The 19,607-nt window shown below is 44.7% G+C and overlaps 2 protein-coding genes across 19 annotated transcripts in view; one reads left to right on the forward strand and one right to left on the reverse strand.

Annotated features, from left to right (window-relative positions):
• The window catches only part of CLEC16A (C-type lectin domain containing 16A), a 170,462-nt gene that overhangs the window by 27,190 nt on the left and 123,665 nt on the right, over positions 1 to 19,607 (reverse strand). For 16 of the 18 annotated variants that reach the window (XM_065030473.1, XM_065030478.1, XM_065030477.1 and 13 more), the window contains 2 exons: positions 8,438 to 8,587; positions 2,087 to 2,208 (listed from right to left, as the gene is read on the reverse strand). The gene's annotated coding sequence lies outside the window, so the exon portion shown is untranslated. Of the gene's footprint in view, positions 1 to 2,086; positions 2,209 to 8,437; positions 8,588 to 13,361; positions 13,518 to 19,607 lie in introns of all 18 variants that reach the window. The other 2 variants (XM_065030474.1, XM_065030484.1) reach the window with 2 other exon arrangements.
• SOCS1 (suppressor of cytokine signaling 1) lies at positions 2,206 to 6,142 on the forward strand. The gene is made up of 2 exons (XM_065030506.1): positions 2,206 to 2,799; positions 5,158 to 6,142. Exon 2 carries the CDS (start codon positions 5,233 to 5,235, stop codon positions 5,854 to 5,856), a length of 624 nt encoding a protein of 207 aa, XP_064886578.1. The 5' UTR covers positions 2,206 to 2,799; positions 5,158 to 5,232; the 3' UTR covers positions 5,857 to 6,142.

The following is a 19,607-nucleotide window of genomic DNA, read 5'->3' on the forward strand; positions in this document are numbered from 1 at the left end:
TCTATGTACCTTGTTGTGACACCATTAAGCACTTCAAATGTCTTTTCTTTGGAGGAGTGGCAGGGAGGAAGGGAACTTTGTGTTGCCTAAGTAGATTTTAAGCTTTTAAGGGCAAGGGATGGTTGCACTGCCTGTCTGAACATGAACTTATATAAAAGAGCCCTTGAATCTACTCACTACATGGAGCACACTACACCAAAGCAAATAGCGGCAAAACATTTCTCACTATTGCATGTTCAACTTCTAAAGTAAGTTTCAGTTCCACCATTCCTTCATGCTTTCGTTTTACACAGAAAAGCAGCTGAGCTTCCCTCCCCCAGCTGCTCACGCCAAACCTTAGCTTGAGCTCAGTTGCTCAAAAATAGTTTGAAAGAGGATTCTGAACACAAAGTGAACCTCTGTAGCAGGTCTTAAAAGTAATGATGAGCTCTGTTTCTCCAAATTCATGACAACTACTCTCACATGACAGAGCATAAGCAGTAAATTTTTGTGGCTAAAGCAGAGTTAGAGATTTCCAGGTTCACCCACCGTGAGGTGCTGTACTGCCATAAGGTAAATTCAGTCTGTGATCACACTGATCTTTAAAAAGAATATTCGGTCTCAAAGCAAGAAATGCACTCCCTCAACTTCATCCCAAGTCCTGGCCAGCCCCTGTCCCCTCAATCACCCGACAGAAACATTTCCTTTTCATCCTTACAAAACATCATGTTGACTGCTGTCCTGGTTTCAGCTGAGATAGAGTTAATTTTCTTCCTAGTAGCTGGTACAGTGCTGTGTTTTGGCTTTAGAATTAGAATAACATTAATAATTCACTGATGTGTTGGTTGTCGTCAAGTACACAAGGACTTTTCAGCTTCTCATGCTGTGCCAGGTGCACAAGAAGCTGTGAAGGGGCACAGCTGGGACAGCTGATCCCAATGACCAAAGGGATATTCCAGACCACATGGCATCATGCTCAGCACTAACAGCTGGGGAAGAAGGAGAAAGCAGGGGGATGTTCTCAGTTAAAGCATTTTGTCTTCCCAAGTTACTGTCAGGCGTGATGGAGCCCGGCTCACCTGGAGATGCTGAACACCTGCCTATGCTGGGAAGCGGGGAATGAATTCCTTGTTTTGCTCTGTTTATGCACAGGGCTTCTGCTTTACCTATTAAACTGTCTTTAGCTCACAAGTTTTCTCACTTTTACCCTTCCAATTCTCTCCAAACAATGGGGGGGATGAGTGAGTGGCTGTGTGGTGCTAAGTTGCTGGCTGAGGTTAAACCACGACAACTGCAAGAGGATAAACGTCCTCCTTCTGCTCCTGATGTAAAGAAGCATTCTGACTGCAAAACCTGTATGTCGTACTGCATGTCTCAAATCACATGTGCTCTGGAAGTAATACCTTCATGTACTGCTTCCAGATTCAAGAGGCAGTGGAATTCTTCACAAAGTTTCTGTATTTTTGCACATCTACCAAATTAATTACTGTGCAAGGTGCATATTAGGACACTTGGTTTCCAAGAAGACAAGGAATAATCAAAAGAAAGATTTACTGGCCTTTTAGAGAGACGCTGGTTACCACTTTAAGAAACATCCTCTTTGGAAGAAAACATGCTTTACTGAGGCCTGCTTAAGAGAGTACATAAGACACTGGTTTGGTACTTGAGATTTCAAATCTCCCTCTGGGTGAGCAGAATAGCATCCCAAGCCTCCTGCACTGGCTCTTGGCAAGGTTATAAATACAGCTGGGGATTTGAACAGTTACTTTTAAATCTGATTACTCTGTAGAAAACCCCAGGGAAATTCTGTTTTGAGAACTCAAAACCCAGTGTAGCATCTGCACAATCCTCTCAGTGGAATGATCACAGACTTCCCTGAATGTTTTTCTCACTTAAAAAAATATTATTGGTCTAAATCTGCTTCCTGTCTTGGACACTAACGGTACATATTAGGCCCTCTCCCCCGTTCTGTCCATGCTGACCTGCTACCTTTGAGGAGAGCCGCTATCTTCACCTTACAACTCCCCACATTGCTTGCTTGCTTTTCTCGCCATGTTTTCCGCACGTTTCGAGCAGCCGCCAGGTCGGAGCCTCATCCATCACCTACCTCCGGTGTCCCCCGAGCCCTCGTGTGCTCGGCGCCCCTGCAGCGCCTCCTGCAGGCCAGCCTGGCCCCGCGCCCGCCGCCACCCACGGGCACCAACCGTCGGCACCGCCGCCTCGCCGGGGCTGTCCATAAAAACACAAAGAGGAAAAGTAAAACCAGATGTAGTTGGACAGAAGGAACGGGGTCACCCGAGGCAGGAGACCACGAGCAGCAGCGCGGCGGAGAGCCCGCGGGGGCACAGCCCCGGCCCCACAACCGCGGCCCCATCATCGCGGCTCCACAGCGGGGGCAGCTCCTGGCTGGGACCGGCGCTGCCCGTGGCGCTCCGGCAACTCCGGGCGCTCGGCTCGCAGCCCAGGCAGCCCGGGAACTGCTCGGCCCTGACTTATTTGGAAAGCGAAAGTGAAGCGAAGGCCACGTGTTTTCCGAGAAGGCGGGGAAGCAGCCGCAGGGAAGCGCCGCCGCGTTAAATAGAAAGCAGAGGCGATGAGCGGGCCCAGAGCGCTGGAGCTGCCGCCCGCCCGCGCGCCCCGCGGGAGCCCCGGCTCGCTGCGCCGCCAGGCAGAGCCCCCGCGCGGAGGATGCTCGGCCGCCCGCCCCGGCCAGCACTAACCGCCGCCGCCGCTGCGCCGGGCCCGGCGCGCCCCTGCCCGCAGCCCGCGCCCCGCTGCGCGCTCCGGCGACGGCGCCCACCCGCGGAGCCCCGGGCCGAGGTAAGAGGGGGCTCGTTACCGCGGCGGCCTCGCGAATCGCGGCGTGCGCCGAAACGCTCCTGAGCCGCGGTTCGGAGAGGTCAGATTTCGGAAGCATCAGGGGAGTCTTGCCTGCTGGGCAAGAGCGTGCTGGCTGGGGGGTGGGGGGCGAGGTTGCCTTTTTTGTTGTTGATTTTTTTGGTATTTTGGTTGGTTGTTTGGTTTTTTTCCTCCCGTTTTGGCTCCGTGTCCGTGCTCAAGACGGAGCTCTGGTGCCAGCTGTAGCAGGACGGGAAAAAAAAATAATAATAAAGCGAATATGCAGTGGTTTTTGCCCGGCACCGCTCGTCTGCAGGGACCCCGCGCCCTCGCCACGCGGTGGGGACGGGAGCAGCCCCCGGGCCGGAGCGCGGCGGCCGAGGCGGGCCGGGCCCCGCCGAAGGGTTTGCTCCGGCCGAGTCCAGCCAACTCTTGTACCGGCGCCACCTCTGGCTTTCGGGCTCTGAAGGCTGGCGTGCCCCGTGTTTGCTCCGTGCCCTCTGGAAAGGCGCCGCAAACTCTCTCTTGGGGATGCGTGGCTTCTACAAGGGAGCGCTGCCGTTTTTAAAGTCGGGCTTAGTGGTTATTTCTCACCAGCGTGCCCTGGAATTTAATTTTTGTTAAATACTGAGCGAAAATCCTGGCCCGCTAATTGGAAAAACTGACATCAGTTTCCTCCTTCTGTACAAAGAAAGCCCAATGCTACTTTCAGCTTGTTGCCAGCATAAGGATTTTATAACCCTCTTTGCTGTTTGAGGAGGTAACATGACCACCAAAGTGAATCACAGAATCATAGAACAGTTTGGGTTGAAGGGAGCTTCCAAGCTCCCCCAGTGCCACCCCTGCCATGAGCAGGGACATCTTCACCAGCTCAGGTTGCTCAGAGCCCCGTCCAGCCTGGCCTGGGATGTCTCCAGGGATGGTTCATCCACCACCTCTCTGGCCAACCTGGGCCAGGCTCTCACCACCCTCACTGTAAAAAAAAAAAATTGTTTCCCTAAAACCAAACATCAAGTTTTTAAATGAGCACAGACAGGAATACAGCTGCATCCTTTCTTTGAATTCCTCATTAGCATGTTACCCTGAACTTTAAGATAGCTGAGGGATTCATTTCTGAGAATACTTCAAGGTTTCTCAACAAGCTGCTGCTGCAAATCTATATATGACTATAGGGATAAACCCTAAAATCTATGGTTGCCAGTAAGGTCAAGGCAGCCAGCGGAGATGTATCGAACCACACTGTCAGAGGGAGACATTTCAGGCCAAACTCATTCCTGGTGCAGCGCTGCTAATTCCTTTGAAGTAACACGAGGGATGAATTTAGTCCCTCACGCTGAAAGATATATCAATAGGAAGCAATTTAGATTGGGCTACTTAAAGTGCATGTAATACAAAAAAGAGAGAGAGAGAGAGAGACAGACTGAGGAGTAATGCTTGAAGGGTTCACAGAGGTTGATTTGTGTAAGCTACTGAGGCTGTAGCATTGCTGCCCCAAGGGAAAGTTGGGGGAATGGGATTTATGGCTGAGCCTCGGGTTAACAGGAGAGATGAAGTAGTTTTAGGATTACTGTGTAAACTGGCAGTGCTACAGGCAGCCCTTCCAGGTTACACTTCAGTCATACAGTGGCACCTATTCGCCTCACCCTCTTCCCCAATTATCTGGAGACATACCCAGCTGCCGAGTATATATTTCCTTCCCCTGCTTTCCCTTTTTCACACGATGCATCAAATAATGATGTTGCCATCGGGGAGGGGGAAGAGGGAGATGCAGAGAAATTGGCCACTCAGTTGTAAAACCTTGTTGCTTTGTTCTCTGGAACTTGAGAATCTGATGGAGTGTGCACAAGACAACTTCTCACTGAGCGTGTCCTGGCGCTTCATTCTGGGTCCTGATACCTGTCTGTGGGCTCATAGCAGGGAAACCACGTTATCCTCCTTAGCTGTTAATCATAGAATCACTTTGGTTGGAAGAGACCCTCAAGAGTCCAACCATAACCTAACTCTGGCACTAACCCACGTCCCTGAGAACCTCATCTATATGTCTTTTAAACACCTCCAGGGATAGTGACTCAACCACTTCCCTGGGAAGTCTGTTCCACTGCTTCACAACCCTTTCCATGATCCTAGCTAAATATTTTTGGAGCTTTTGGACTTTGCTATAGTGATAGACTGGTAATCTTGTCAGAAAGCAGGCAGTTATTTGCCCAGTGTAAATTGGCAAATGAATATTTTATTATTTTATAATGGGTGGGAGGCATGTGAGTAGAAAACTTGGTCATTCAGAGACCGCAGCTGCTTTTCTCTGGGGATCTCACATTGTGTCTCTCTTTGGCATTTCAGAATAGCTGCTGGAAAGCTGCCCTGCCGTAGCCACTGACGCTATGGAAGACCGCATCCGCTGGTCTAGGCTGTAGGATGGTAGCGCACAGCAAGGTGTCAGCAGATAATGCAGTTGCAGCAGACCCGAGATGTCTACTTGACCCTCCAGCACGGGATCGTTCACAGGCTCGAGGCTACCACGGCTCCGGCCGGCCCAGCACTGTGCAGGCACAGAGCAACACGCACTTCCGAACCTTTCGCTCGCAAGCGGATTTCAGTAGCATCACTCGAGCAAGCAGCCTGCTGGATGCCTGTGGCTTCTACTGGGGACCTCTGACTGTCAGTGCTGCCCATGAGAAGCTGAAGTCTGAGCCCGAGGGCACCTTCCTCATCAGGGACAGCACACAAAAGAATTGCTTCTTTGCCATCAGTGTTAAGACTGCGACTGGGCCCACCAGCATCCGGATAAACTTTCAGACAGGGCGTTTCAGCCTGGATGGCAGCAAAGAGACTTTCGACTGTCTTTTCAAGCTCCTGGAACATTACCTGAGGTCCCCGAGGAAGGTCCTGGTTACCCCCCTGCGCAAGGTCCGCGTGCAGCCCCTGCAGGAGCTCTGCAGGAAGAGCATCGTGAAGACTTTTGGAAGGGAGAACTTAAACCAGATCCCACTCAATCCTGTTTTAAAGGACTATCTGAAATCCTTCCCATTTCAGATATAAGTACAGCATTAACTGTAGAGGGACATGTAAGAGATGTGTAAAGAAATCCAGCTTTCTGGGTTTTTAAACATGTTTGACAGTGAGCAAACTTATTTTTGTAGCAATATACTGTATTTTGGGATAGAGCTTGAACACTTGACTTCTTATGTTTACAGAAACTGTTTGCACAAACCTGGGGTTTTAAAACCCTGGCATAATTTTTCTGCCAAGCAGAATATTTTATTATTTTATAATATTTTTAATGATATTAACAGAATAAACTTTATTGTGGAAGTTTTTAAAAAAATAGCATCTCTGGTTTTAGTTTTAAAGGCTCTGGTACATATCCTGCTGACCAGTTTTAACTGCTATTATATCTGAGTGTGTAAGTGCAGACAACAGGCCTCCACACGGTCCTGCCCTCTACCCTACTGGACTAGCCTGTTTTAGTGCCAGTTCAGCTGACAGAAGATTCCTGCCACAAAAAACCTAAAATAGAAAGAAACGAGCAAACAGAAAATGTACGTGGGATGAATCTGCCCAGGAATCTACCTCTCCACTAAATCCATGAGAGCAGGAACAGTGTGTTAAGACTACAGCGGTGCATAGTTTTTGAAAGAGTGAATTGAACCCTTGGCTGAGCTTATTGCACCAGCTCTGGCTTCACTTCTCTTAAAAACTACAAGGCTCTAAGCAAGAAGAGGTTGCTGTCTGACATAACCACACCACATGAACATTGGTGGGGAAAAATTAAACTGCCCAGAAATGCCATTCATACACTAAAAGGCTGTGAAAACTGTATCATTATGATGCATTGGGAGGAGAATATCTTAGTTCTCTCTTTAGACTTCTAAAAGGTTTTTTTTTGGTCTTAAATTCCTAGTGATCTACAAAGTACAGACTTGATATTTTAAAAGAATTTATGACTTAGCTCCGTGACAGGATCCAGAGACTATAAACCTGTAAGATTTGCAGCCGTAATTTTTAGTGGCTAAACTGCATTCGGATAAAGTTAAAATACATTAGACTGCTTTCCATTTGTAGGAAATTGGTGAAAGCACCACTGAGGTTTCCATCTGCTCCTAAAATGCAAAATCAGGGCCCCACAGAGATGTAGCTGTGAATGACTTGAGATGCCTAATCTGGCAAAATGTCACCTGCATGATGACAAAAGGATTCTTCCCTTCCCCCAAGCGTTTCCTGAAATCCATGAAAAGCTGACTTAGTAAAAGCAGCTGGACCAAATCACTTCAAACAAGGCAGAGTCTTTCACAGAAATGTTCTTTATCAGCACAGATTTGTGGTGCTTACAGTAACTGTAAGCAGTAAATGAAGTACTTTAGAGTTGGAAGATAAAAAGTCTATTGTCATTCACATTCCTTTTAAAGCTAAAGCCACTTCTAGGAAACACTGAGTATGAGTTGTATAGTGTTCTTTACTGAATAGTTTAATATCATTTACAAAATCAGCTCTTAGGTCGTTGATGTTTCTTTGGAATAAATAGGTTTCCTCCTCAAACATGACTAAGAATCACAATGCATTGGACATTGTGAAAAAGGGAAAAAGGAAGAACATACAGGCAGTAGCGTGTGACCCTTTACTGTGCTGCTTCCCTAAAAATGTTCTTTGGATCAGTCCCGCCTGGCAGTCTCTCATTCCCTTGTCAGCCATCCCTGGCTGAGATTAGCAGACAGCATTTCTAAAGCTGGAATTAGTTGCCGAATGATGTATTTTTCCCCAGCAGCTGCAGGGATAGACATTGGGGAAGCAGTGAACACTGCGCTATGCAACAGATAGGAGAGCAGAGCAAATGCCTGAATGTGAATAGCTTTAAGAATTTAAATTGGGAAAAAAAAAGCCTTTGTAGGGTGAAGGCTGCCAAACTGGTTTGCTGTCAGCAGATATCATTATCTCTTTCCATGTCCTCCCAGCCCCACGCTGTAGTATCTCTTAACCCTTCAGGCCCCACACATTAGACTTGCCCTGCCATACAAATGAGTGCCAACATGACAGGGTTAGTGCTACAAGCACAATATAGCTTAGAAGGTTCTCTGCTACCCCACATGAAACCTAGATATATGGTAAGGGGCTTCCCACTGGGAGGCATGGAGTGAAAAGCAAAAGGATTGAGCCCATTTTGTTTTCTTCCTGGTAGAAACAAACCTCCTTTCTTTCTCTCTACCTTTTATTGCTTTAGAGTAAGTTTAGCAGAAATTAGCCATATCCTCCTACATAAAGTACCTTCATTTTACCTTTAATATGAAATGCAAATGTGGGATAGCTCAGGAAAAATTATAATCAAAACTGCAAATAAGGACGAGGTCAGAATTGTATAAAAGGTCTCTTAAAGAAAGAAGAGATGGAGCAGGCTTGTAATTTTAAACTATGTATCTTTTCATCTTCCTTACTGTTATTCCCCTTCCTTCCTTCCTGTCCTGCTGTCTTCCTCCTCCTCCCCAGCACACAATACAGTGAGATCCTCCTTCTAGCAGGTATACGTAGGTTGCTCCAAAGCACCTAAGAACAGTTTGTGTGTTCACAATGTCACTCTGACTTGCCCTCTCTAATTGCTAATGAAGGGCTCTCTAACATGTCTGCTTACCTGTGTGCACAGATTTAAGGACTGTGACATCTAAGGGGCATTTTAGGAGTCTCCTGAAGATTCCTGTAGTAATTCCAGCTGTCAAATCTCTCATTCTCTGTTTAATAAAGTACCGGCAAAGTCAAATAGGGAATTTGCTGTATTCTGCACCTAAAACAATGGAAACACATAACAGTGCAATGATTTTAACAGTAGGTGAACAGCGGTGTTTCCAGTCCCTCCCCCTCTGGCCCAGCTCTTTCCTCTGACCTTTTCACTCCTGGCTGTGGCTGGAAAGTCAAGTAAACAGTCAATCTGGTAAAGGACTGGGGAAGAATCCGAGCCACACTCAGAAGCAGAGCAAAGCCACATTTCCTGAAGAGACTGCACCATTTACAGTTAGCGGGAAGGGACAGCTTCAGAAGGACACCGCGTGCAGCACGGCTGTGCCACCGTGAGGACCCTGGGGGTCTCTGTCCCTGCAGCAGGCCCCAGTGGGACCCCCCCAGCCCTGCTCCCCGCAATACCCCAGGACTGCACAGGCAGCAGGAATGAGACTCCCTTGCTTTCTAAAGACTGAAACACACATTTGCTTTCAGAGTAGGTTAATTTACATACCATGCTGCAGCTGTAAAACACTTGCTAATGAACAGAGCTAATTAATAGAACTGTAGGCGTTCAGAGAACCGGGTTAATTTAGCTGTGAAGAGCTACGGAATGCTCAATACGAGCCTCTTGAATGACAAGCATAACCGTACCCACTGTGAAGCTGTGGTCACACTAATTCTATTATGATTGAAGTCATTTACAAGAAGTGAGGCTTCAGCTGCAGTCAGCACTGATGCTATTTTCAACAGCCAAGAAAAAAACCGTCCCCTAGGGCAACACGCTGACCGTATCTGGTCATCAATACTCTTCACCCAGCTCTTCTTTGGATCCTGTGTCAGCCTCTTCTGTTATGCTGGGCTGTCATTCAGTCCCTGGCTCTCCTTCCACCCCTCCATTCATGGTGCTGACAGCTGCGTGAGCAATGCATTTATTCATTAATTCCAGCTTCAAGACAAAGGCGACTTAGTTTGGACTCTACATTGCTTTCTGTGCGAAGTGTACGGTAACAACTACATGTGCAGCAGGTTTCCAGGATGTTTCTCCCAATTGCACAGAAGTGCCATTTAAGACTTTCCATGGCCACTGACTTGCCTGTTGTCACATTTCTGCACAGTACTCAGATCCTGTCACTGTAGGACTTTTTCCTCCACAGCCGTTCCCCAACACAGCAGCCAAATTTGCTACACCTGGGTCCAATTTGCTCTTTGTGCCACCACGGAATAACAGAAACACAGGCAAGCAGGGAGCCTAAAGAAAAGCCCAACTTCTCCCACTCATCCCAACATGCAACCACTGCTCAAGTATGGTAAAGCAGCAAAGCCCAAAGAGCCAGAATATAAACTCCTGACTGACAGTTAGCCACATGCCAAAAGTATTTCCCTTTGTCTGGACCTCAGTGACATGCTTTGGATGTGGTTACTGAAGACAACAATGATAGAAATAATGCTTGTGCATAGCAAAGCAATTACCCTATATTCTTAAGCTAGGAGAACAGCAGATATTGTGAAGATGGAATAGCAGTCAAGCAGAGTAAAGCAAATAGCTAATCGTGCCACAAGCCATGTTTGCTCAGCTTCCTTCATTCTGTTCCTTTTAGTTTCACTAGCAAGGCAAAGTAGGATCACCTTTCGTTGCCATTTGAATCTCTGTTATAGGTATATTTTTTGTAGCTCCCAGCTATGTAGAAGAATGACAAATCTAGTCACCTTAAAGAGTTGTCTCCTGTGAATCACTAGTGCCTGGCCTGCTTCTGCTTGTGAGCACAAAGGTTCATCTTCACCAACAGAGAATTTTGGGGTTTTCTGTTCTCTGCTACTAACTGAAAAAAAGCAACTGTGAAGATTTGGTCATTTTTTGCTGAGTAAGATCCACTGGCCACTGTGCTGTGCTTGTAGGTGTGCACACCCCTCCAGACATGGCTGTGGAAGGAAAGTTCTGACTGAGTGGTTAAAATGGGGAACTTTCTTTACATGATTAGTATGGTTTTAATCAGAGCCTTCCTACACACTTATCTATTACCAAACACTTAATCACTTCTTCCATAGAAATACTCATTAAATGAACCTTTTTTTTACACGATAGTAGTGAAGGCCTGTGGTTGTCTATAGTGAAGATAGTGGGCCAAAACATGCTCAGGGTTATGGTGAGATATTCCATGGGTAGTGCCAGGATGCTCGAGAGGACACTGACCCCAATGCCCGGCACTCTCAGTATTACGTGGGCTCAGGCTGTTTGTAGAGTGGTGTCAGCTTAACGCAATTTGTGGATCAGATCAGTGACCATTGGTAGGACACTAGTTCCACAAAGCCCCTTTACTTTTATTTTACAGCACCTTTGCATGCCATAAAGATTTGAAGGCTAGAAGATACCATTGGATTAATCTAGCTTGACTTTCTTTATATGAAAAAAGGCCTCAGAAGTTTCACCAGCAATTTTCTGCAGTGCAGTTACGCCTGCTGTGTAAGTGAACACTGTCAAGGCCAGTTATGTGTAACTAAACTTAGAGTTTTTAGGCAGACATCCAATCTCAGCTGAATGATGTCAAGCACTAAAGAATTTACTATGTACTTCCATGTGCGCTTCCATCAGTTAACACACTGGCTGCATTGCAATGCAACTTATCTTTTCTGCTCATCAACATGTCCAGCCAGTCACAGTTCTGTTTCCATCTGGCATTACAACAGCAGCATGGCATGACTGCAGGTGGAGAAGGAATGAAGCCCTAAAGGAGATGGCGGGACATTTTTTCTCTTTACCTGACAGAACAGGACTGGGCACAAGGCTGGCATCTTCTATGTACGTTGAGGTGGTTGCCACCCAGGACTAACTGAGCTTGGTAACAAGAGAGGAAAGAGGAAAGTCTTGATCATCAGTCATAGTGCAGCACATTGGGAAAGGAATCTGAAGTTGATATACATCAAATTCTTCCCTCTCTCAGGCAACTGAAATGCAGACGGTGAGGAAACTGCAACTACTGTACTAAAATGAGATGTGCAGGCACCCAGGCAAAAGACCTGGAGAGATGCACCCAGTTGGACAGGTAAGTATGATAAGTAGTTTAGGCCTTTACTTAGATGCTGTCAAATCTCTTGGAATTTCTGTGCTCTGTTTTAGTTGCTTTTCATAGTGCAAATGGACATCCCAGCTCTGTTAAAAAAGCAGACAACTATTTGGCCCTTCCTTATTCTACCACTAACCGGCCTCCTGATACTCTACTGCGGACTTTGAGCAGCAGAAAAGAGATCAGTGGTTTCACTAGTCAAGACACATAACACATCCACAGCTGAACATGTTGATTATCCAGAAGGAGAAGAATGAACTTAGCAGCAAATAAGAAAAATAATTTGCAAATTTTCAGAAGAATACTGGGATATTTAGTGCTGGTATCAGCACAGACCAGGGAATAAGGAGATAACTTCAGAAGAAAGGCACAAGTGGGATCAAATCTCAATGTAGCTATATATAGCTACTTTCCATGTAGCTATAAAGCCACCCTTTAATTTGGTTAGATAGCTCCCAGGTTAAGTCAGGAGAGACAGAAAAGTGATCAGTGCACTGGCAGATGAACACATTGTCACTGTAAACTAAGCCTCTGATTTCAGCTACCTTTGTCGTAGACTGAAGATTTCACCAATTCTTTCCATCTTTCACAAAGTTTAACTGAAAGTGAGGTGCTTTACTCGACAGGCACCCAGAGACAGCACCAGCACAGGACACAGCTCATGGAGTCAGGGAGTGCGGAGGAGTCCCCAGCACTGTCCTGTTCCCACAGAAGGACACTTTGCAAGACATGGTGTGAAGGTGAAGAGATTGGGAGGATACCGGGGACCCATTATTTCCCTTGGTAAATCTACTCTAGTCACAACATTTACACATACTGTGGGAAAAACAAAAATTATAGCCATAATCAATTGGAGGTTTATTATATCAGAACATACAAATGTCTGGAGTGAAATCTTGGCTCCAGTGAAATAAATTTCCAGGGAAGATCAACTTTTCTGTAGATAATATTATTAAATAACAGTAAGCATCTTTTTACAATTACATCTGAGAGCTATGGTTGCATCACAAAGATTTCTTACTTGATAGAGCCCCGGCTAACTCACAGGTTGAGGGTGATGTGAAACCCTATCTCTGCTCTTCAGTTTTGATACTGAAAGTGTGTGTACGCGATGGTGTGCAATTTCCTGGCCCTCGCCCTTGCAGCTCTGCTCAGTGTTTGCAAGTCTCCCCTGTACCCTTCAAACTGAAACTGATAATTGTGTTACATTTTCACCCTAACCAAACTTTCCCTACAGCAGAAACTGATTATTACTGGAATTTGAGTCAGATTGAACTTTCAGGCTGAGATTTTAGGTATCCTCTCTTGGATTTGAACACTTCTGGTTCCCAGATACAGCACTGAAACCAAAAGTGAACATAAAATATTCTCCCAAAAATGTTACAACAGACTTGAGTAAGGCTTACAGATTTTGTAACACTGTGTGAAACAGCCTCCTTTGGTTATTTCTTGGCCTGCCCGTATGCCACTGCTGCTCAGGAAACCTAGAGAGATCTGGAGGTGGGGCTGGTGTATCCTATAGACTCTTGACACCAAAGCAGGACAGGTATGATCTCTAACATTATCACTAGGATGAATTTGGGAGATATATGCTATGCAAGGGGTAAGGCTACTAGCTACTCTCTTAGCTCTCCCCAGATAAAAACCAGTAAACCTTCTTGCCAGACTCTTCTGGCATGTATTCTGCAAACACAATCTGTTCAGAAATAGTTTTGACAAAGGCTTGAGAGATTGTTTTAGGTTTTCTGTCCCCTTTGCACTCCCATTTGCTCTCACCAGGTAAGCTGTTCACACCAGCTCCTGTAAACAGCTGAATGAGGCGCAAACCAAAAGCTCCCAGAGGTAGGTGCTGAACTGCCAGGGGCCGCTGGATCTGTTAGTCCAGTGCCTGAACACTTCCCCAGGCTTCTCCCTGGTTTCCAGTAAGTCCAGCTACACAAAGTAAAAAAGAAGAGAGCTGTGAAGGCTTTACAAGTATTACATAGCAATTTGTTTCTGTTTAAAACAAGCTGAAACTAGAGTTCAGTACCTCAAGCCTTTTTCAGACATGAGGTAGGAACTTCCTTTTCCAAGCAGAGGGATCTTCTTTATCTAATCTTGCACAGTTACTCAATAATTACGTGATTAAAGGTAAATCCATCACTGTCCTGGGACTAAACCATGTGTAAATTACAACCTTATGCAAATGCATGTCTTTTTGTTTTCGAAAACCAGGAAGAAAAGCAGAAAGAATTATGGTTTTGTAGGAAGAGGAGAAAATACCTGTCAGAGTGTCTGTGTAAAACTGGCAGCCAACAGAAGCTGTTCCCAGACAAGACAGCACAGCACAGCAGGCCACAAGCTACGCTCTTGTAGGCCACAGCTCTGCAGCATATCACACAGCTATCACTTATATGTATTTGGCATGTACAATATTTGTATGCAAAGTAGATGGTGCCTTTCTTAAACATAATGATTTCAGTTCCATTATTCTCAGCCCAGCATATTTGGTATTGCAATTTCCATTTTCATACAAGAGTTTCTGGCGGCTGTAAATTTCCTCATTACTGTTGCTGCACAGCAAACGCTAATGACTGGCTGAGCGCTGTTAACAGAGCATATGATCAACCTGCTGTTCAGTGTAAATTTGCTATAGTTGTTTTTTTCTCTACGGACATCAGTTACAAAGGTCCAGGTGTATAATGGCATTTACGACGAATACTGCCGATACAATTTAACAGTTATGGCAAATGATTCTTCTGTCTAAGTGAAAAAAAAGAAAAAGAAGGTGGCTGCAATGAGAGAAATCTTAGACCTTGCAGGGCATTCATTACTGGCCAAGAAGGCAGAGCTCCCTAAACCATCTCAAGCCTTATGCACAAACTGTTTTATTGCATTCCATATGCTGTTGTACATACTTCCAACAACCCATATGTTTGTTATCTGCTGCTGATCTTCATCAGCACACTGTAAAAAGCAGTCAGCTGCTTCCTGGAGTGGACAGCTGAAGCAGCAGGAGCCTAGAAGGTGGCTCAGAGACGACAGGAGTGTTTGCACCCAGGGATGGTGATTCTGGGGTTTATCTAAAGGCTGGAAGCCAGAGACAGCCAGCACGGCACAGGGTGCTGGCGATGAGCTGCTCAGCCAGCCCGTCTGTCTGTACAGCCAGACTGTCAGGATGGGTGGCCAGGTCAGACTGGCAACTAAGGGACGTTGTTAAGGGATGGCTTTTTCAACAGGCTGCAGCGTCATTTATCCTTGGGAACTAAATAAAAATATCTCACCTAATTTGTATGTTGCGGTTGTGAAGGTCTCAAGCACTGCTGAGACTTTAAATGTCTGCAATTTTCTGCCAGGGACACACAGTTTTAAGCTTAGTACAGAACACACCAGGAACACTTGGCATCTTCTAACACACAAAGTCAAAAGAGTGGCCCACATTCCACTTCCACCTTGACTTTTATGAATACAACCCACTCACATGCTGACCAGAGGGATTTTCTCTGGCGTTTAAATGTAAATAAAGCAGGACAGCTTTTGTTTTAGGAGCAGACAGTGAGAAGGACTGTGAAACAGTAGCACCTACCGAAGCTGTAGGGCACAAATGATGCTCCAGTTCGCCACAGAAGTACTCGGGATAGAAAAAGAAAACAGGAAAGAACCAAAATGCAGCCTTTGGATGAATTGCTGCTGAAATGAGGTTAGGACTCTCAACTCCAAACAAGGAAACTTATCTCCCACCCTGTGATTCTGGAATCTTGCATTATATAGTTTGTAAAAAATATCTCCTTGTAAATAGCTTGAGTGAAACATTATAGCTCAGACTCATGGACAGAACCCTTTCTGAGGCATCAGGAACTCTCAGTTTCATTCAAGACTCTGCCAACAAATTATTCTATATATCAAACTACTTTACCTTGTAATCTCCTTCCAGCTTTTAACTGTATGGGTAATTTAGACTGATTTTTCACAGCACATAAGAGACTGTGTATGATTTTTTTTTGACCATTAGGCAACACTGCAAGGGTTTCAGTAACAGAGTATTCAGTAAAGAGAAGTTTGGCTTTTTTTAGTTCATTATGGCCTATTCTCTTTCTAGTACTTTCACAGCTGCCCTGCTGAAACCACAACAAATTCCACGTCTTTCCGACAGTAGGATAAAAGTCTCTTGATTCAAACTCTGAGTCCCTATGCCTTCATTCCCTTACCTGGGCAATGGGTATCATATTCTAGTCCTGGAAGATTTACTGTAATACATATATGTACTTAGGAAGAGCCTACAATTCTCAGGAATAAAAGTACAAAGCCCTAGGTATCAAGAAGTATTTGCTGATTATTTTCTCAGATGTCTAAGTAATATTTTATATATCTACTTTAAAAACAAATATGCCTAATCAGGAAGAAGTTGTCCATGTGAATTGCATAACTTGTAATGTGTATCATTTTATTATGCTTTGGAACTAATAAAACCTAGGTAACCTTTCTTCCTTGTAAGTGTAATTTATGCACTGTACGCGAAACCATACACAAGCTCATTGGCAAGGTAACAATTTCAATCACAGATATTGAAATAGCTTAGGACTTCCAAATTTGCTTTAAAAGCCACAAGTGAAGAGCACAGGCAAGGCTGTGTCTGTGTACTAAGTATAAACTGAGGACTGCACAGTCCAGGTCTGCCTTTCTCAGCAATTCCTATTATTTTCTCTTTGCTCTCCTACATATCTCATTTCCTTTGTAATTTCAATACTGTTTTAAGAAGATGGTGATTTTAAAATGCCAGCACATTTCACATCGGTATGTGAAGTTTTGGGACTGGAAGCCCAGATGGATAGTTTTAGCAGTGACTTTTCTACCGGGCAAGAATTATCTCTTCTGACTCCTTAAAATTTAAAATTCCACAGTTCATCTGCCAGATCTGAACTTTTGATCCAAGTGGAAGGAAAAACTGGCTGCTGGAGTTAAATTGTATACAAACCATTATCTGCTAATATTGTACACAAACCCAGCTGAAGCTCAAAGGCAACTGCATATAAATTCCAGACACAACCCACAGGCATACTCCAACATGGTATAAATAGGCTTTGAGAGAATTTATGAGTGCAAGTGTAATTCCACTAGCTTGAATGCTGGCCATTGGTGGAACAAAAAAAAAATCACTGCAGAGCCAGCTTCAGGCCCATGGTCTTCAGTGTTTCTTACAGGGCCTAATTCAGTTTCTAGTGAAGTCAACAGAAACTAAACTGAGCTCAAAACTAACCCTGAGAGAAAATGTTTTCTCTCTAAAGGAAAATTCTATGTGAAACCTGGGAAGGCTGCAGCGTGTCAGAGGAGACTGGAAAGCATCCTGGAAGACTGTGAAATTTTGGAAGCAGTTAATGCATTCGATAGAACCAAATATTAGCTTGGATTTGAAATAAGTGCAGAGAGGGAATAACAGCTGCAAGGGGATCCAGGTGGCTCTCAAGTTCTCTTGGCAGCTGTAACCTCTGTTATAAAAAAAGAGTCCCAAGTGCAGAACCATTATACAGCTGGTTTAGAGCCTTTTGCTCCAACATTCAGACATTTTACAGAATCCAGCATAGTCCTGGAGTTGCTCAGTTTCCACTGGTGATGGTGAAGGCCTGAGCTTTCATTGAGGACTTGAAGAAGCCACTTAATTAATTCCCATACAAATTATGCTACTGTTGGTCCCAATTTTTAAAGCTTGAACTTACTGCAGATCAGTTGTAACAGCCTCTAGTGCTTGAGCTGAAATGAACACATTCTCTTTTATTCAAGCTTAATCCATATTAAGTGCACAATCTTGCAATTAAGATAATGTGCTGAGAGCAAAGAAAAAAAAAAAACTAGAGGAAAAGGACACCTATTAAACACCTTCATGAGACAGTGTCTTTTTAAATAACCATGAGCAAAGTATTTATGAAACTCCCCCAGTCTGAGTCATAAAGTCTTTATGTAGCAGGCAGATTATGAAAGTGGCTTGGCCTCATCAGTTACAAAACATACAGAAGTGGCTGCATTTTAATTACTCTCTATTGAGTTAGGGGGTCATTTCTACAGTTAGACTGGGATAGCTTTGGCCAAGGTGCAGCCCAGGAAGTTCTGTAAAATAGCACCTTACAAAATCATTCCAGAATCTAGAGGTTTGACCTGTGCAGACCACGTGTCATCACGTCAAAACAGATTAAGGAAAAATAACTACAGCCCACTCACTTTTACTTTAATCTTTTGCAGGTCGTCCTTTTGCTTGGTTGTATAACGAGAAGCACAGATTGTACAGTATGTCAATCCAGCTCAACAGGCACTGGCATCCGAACACAAGAAAAACAAATCCTTTCCTTTTAATTCAAGTCCATCCTGCTTCCCATTATTTCCTGTCCTCCAGTGCAGTTCAGTTCCTAGGAAAAGTTGCACAATACAAATATACTGTTGCCTGTGCTAACAAAGTAAGTGACCTGCCATGGAAAAGCTGGCATAAATATTACCTTCTCGTGGTAACTACTGAACAGCTAAACTGCACGTGGTAATGCTGTTTGTTAACGTCATTTTATGCTATTGACATCATTTTAAAGAGGCATAATGCTTACAAATCTAAACAGAACAGCCAGTGGCCCATTCCATGCAGAGTATACAACAAATGCCACATTTTACTGTAAAACAATGACACCAGAACCACTGCAGTTAAAAAACATATCTCACAGTCACGGTTCTCTAAATTTGCTGGTCAAATATGATCCTCCAGGAAATTAAAGGCTAAGAAGAAGAAAAGAGCATCATCAAATGATACTTACTATTGATGATGGAGGAGGGGAACAACCAGCTTTTTACTGAACTCAGTTTCTACGTTACAAATCAGTTTCAGTTTTCTGCTCTGTATGATTCAATATTAAGAGGTTTGAGGAGGAAGAGCTAGTCAATATTCCAAATCTGGTCCAGCTTATTAATTTTACTGTAAGCTTAAATAAAAGAAATATCTTGATACAATCAAGTTGGAGCTCAGACTTGCAAACACTAGTCCTGCTTTGGAAATACTCCAGCCTGTGACCTCTGCTTCAGCCACTTTAGGAAATGGAGCTGATAACCCAGGAGAAAGTCCAGGAAAAGGAATTAAGCATCTGGAGATGTAAGTGCACATAGGAGAAGGAACAAGGATTTAACCATGAATAACTAAAATCCAGAAAACATTCTGGAGCGATGACTGAATGGAATGATGGGATTCCTGAGGTGCAGGGAGCAATGAAAGCAGCAGGTTGCAGACCTGCCCTGCTCTCCCCTGCGCTGCCCAGAGAGATGCTCCACTGTTCGTCCAGCCTCCACTGACCACACTGCCTTCCCCTGCTCCACACAAGCCTCTGGAGTGCAGGACCTTTGCCTCAGAGAGAAGCAACAAGGACTTGAACCAAATCCTCTCCCAACACTGCATCTGTTTGGAAGCCAGTGCTCTGGCTGCTAGACTTGGGGGAGAGAAAAAAAGTTTCTTGGCAAAAACAGCACCTCAGGGCTCTCACATTTGATGGTGGAATGCTGTGAAAGGGCAAGACCATCCGTATACCCAAGACAACGATCTCCCAAGAACAAAAGTATGAGAAGCAGAATTTTTCAAGAACTGAAGACTTCCATGAATCTCTGCTGAAGTTGGAGGAGTTTCATTACTGATCGTAGAGGCAGTAAAAGCAGGACTAGGCTGTGCATGTATCAGGCTGATACAACAGAAATTGTCCCTCCTAGGGCTAGTCAATGACTTGATTTCAGTAGAAAGGCTTACTCACTGTGTAATGACCCATCAAATAACACCACCTGGCCTGTGCTAATCAGATCTGCCTGTGAAGTGCATGTGGAGCTGTGACAGCAACAGCAGCAGGAACAGGACAGTGACAGGAAATTCAGGTGTTGGGAGTAGGAGACAGTCAGAAGTGCTTCCCTGGCAACTCTTGGTTTTGCACAGATAGAAGGTGTATGAACTAATTTAGGAGAATCAGACTGCAGATCAGGATATTAGTCTTCTATTTGCCACCTCATCAATGATAAACCTGAATTTGATGG

Source organism: Columba livia, chromosome 15 (assembly GCF_036013475.1).
Source record: "Columba livia isolate bColLiv1 breed racing homer chromosome 15, bColLiv1.pat.W.v2, whole genome shotgun sequence".
In the NCBI taxonomy this organism is placed as follows: Eukaryota; Metazoa; Chordata; class Aves; order Columbiformes; family Columbidae; genus Columba; species Columba livia.

Coding starts and splice junctions, on each gene's coding strand:
- SOCS1 (XM_065030506.1), top strand. CDS start 5,233: ATGGTAGCGCACAGCAAGGTGTCAGCAGATAATGCAGTTGCAGCAGAC.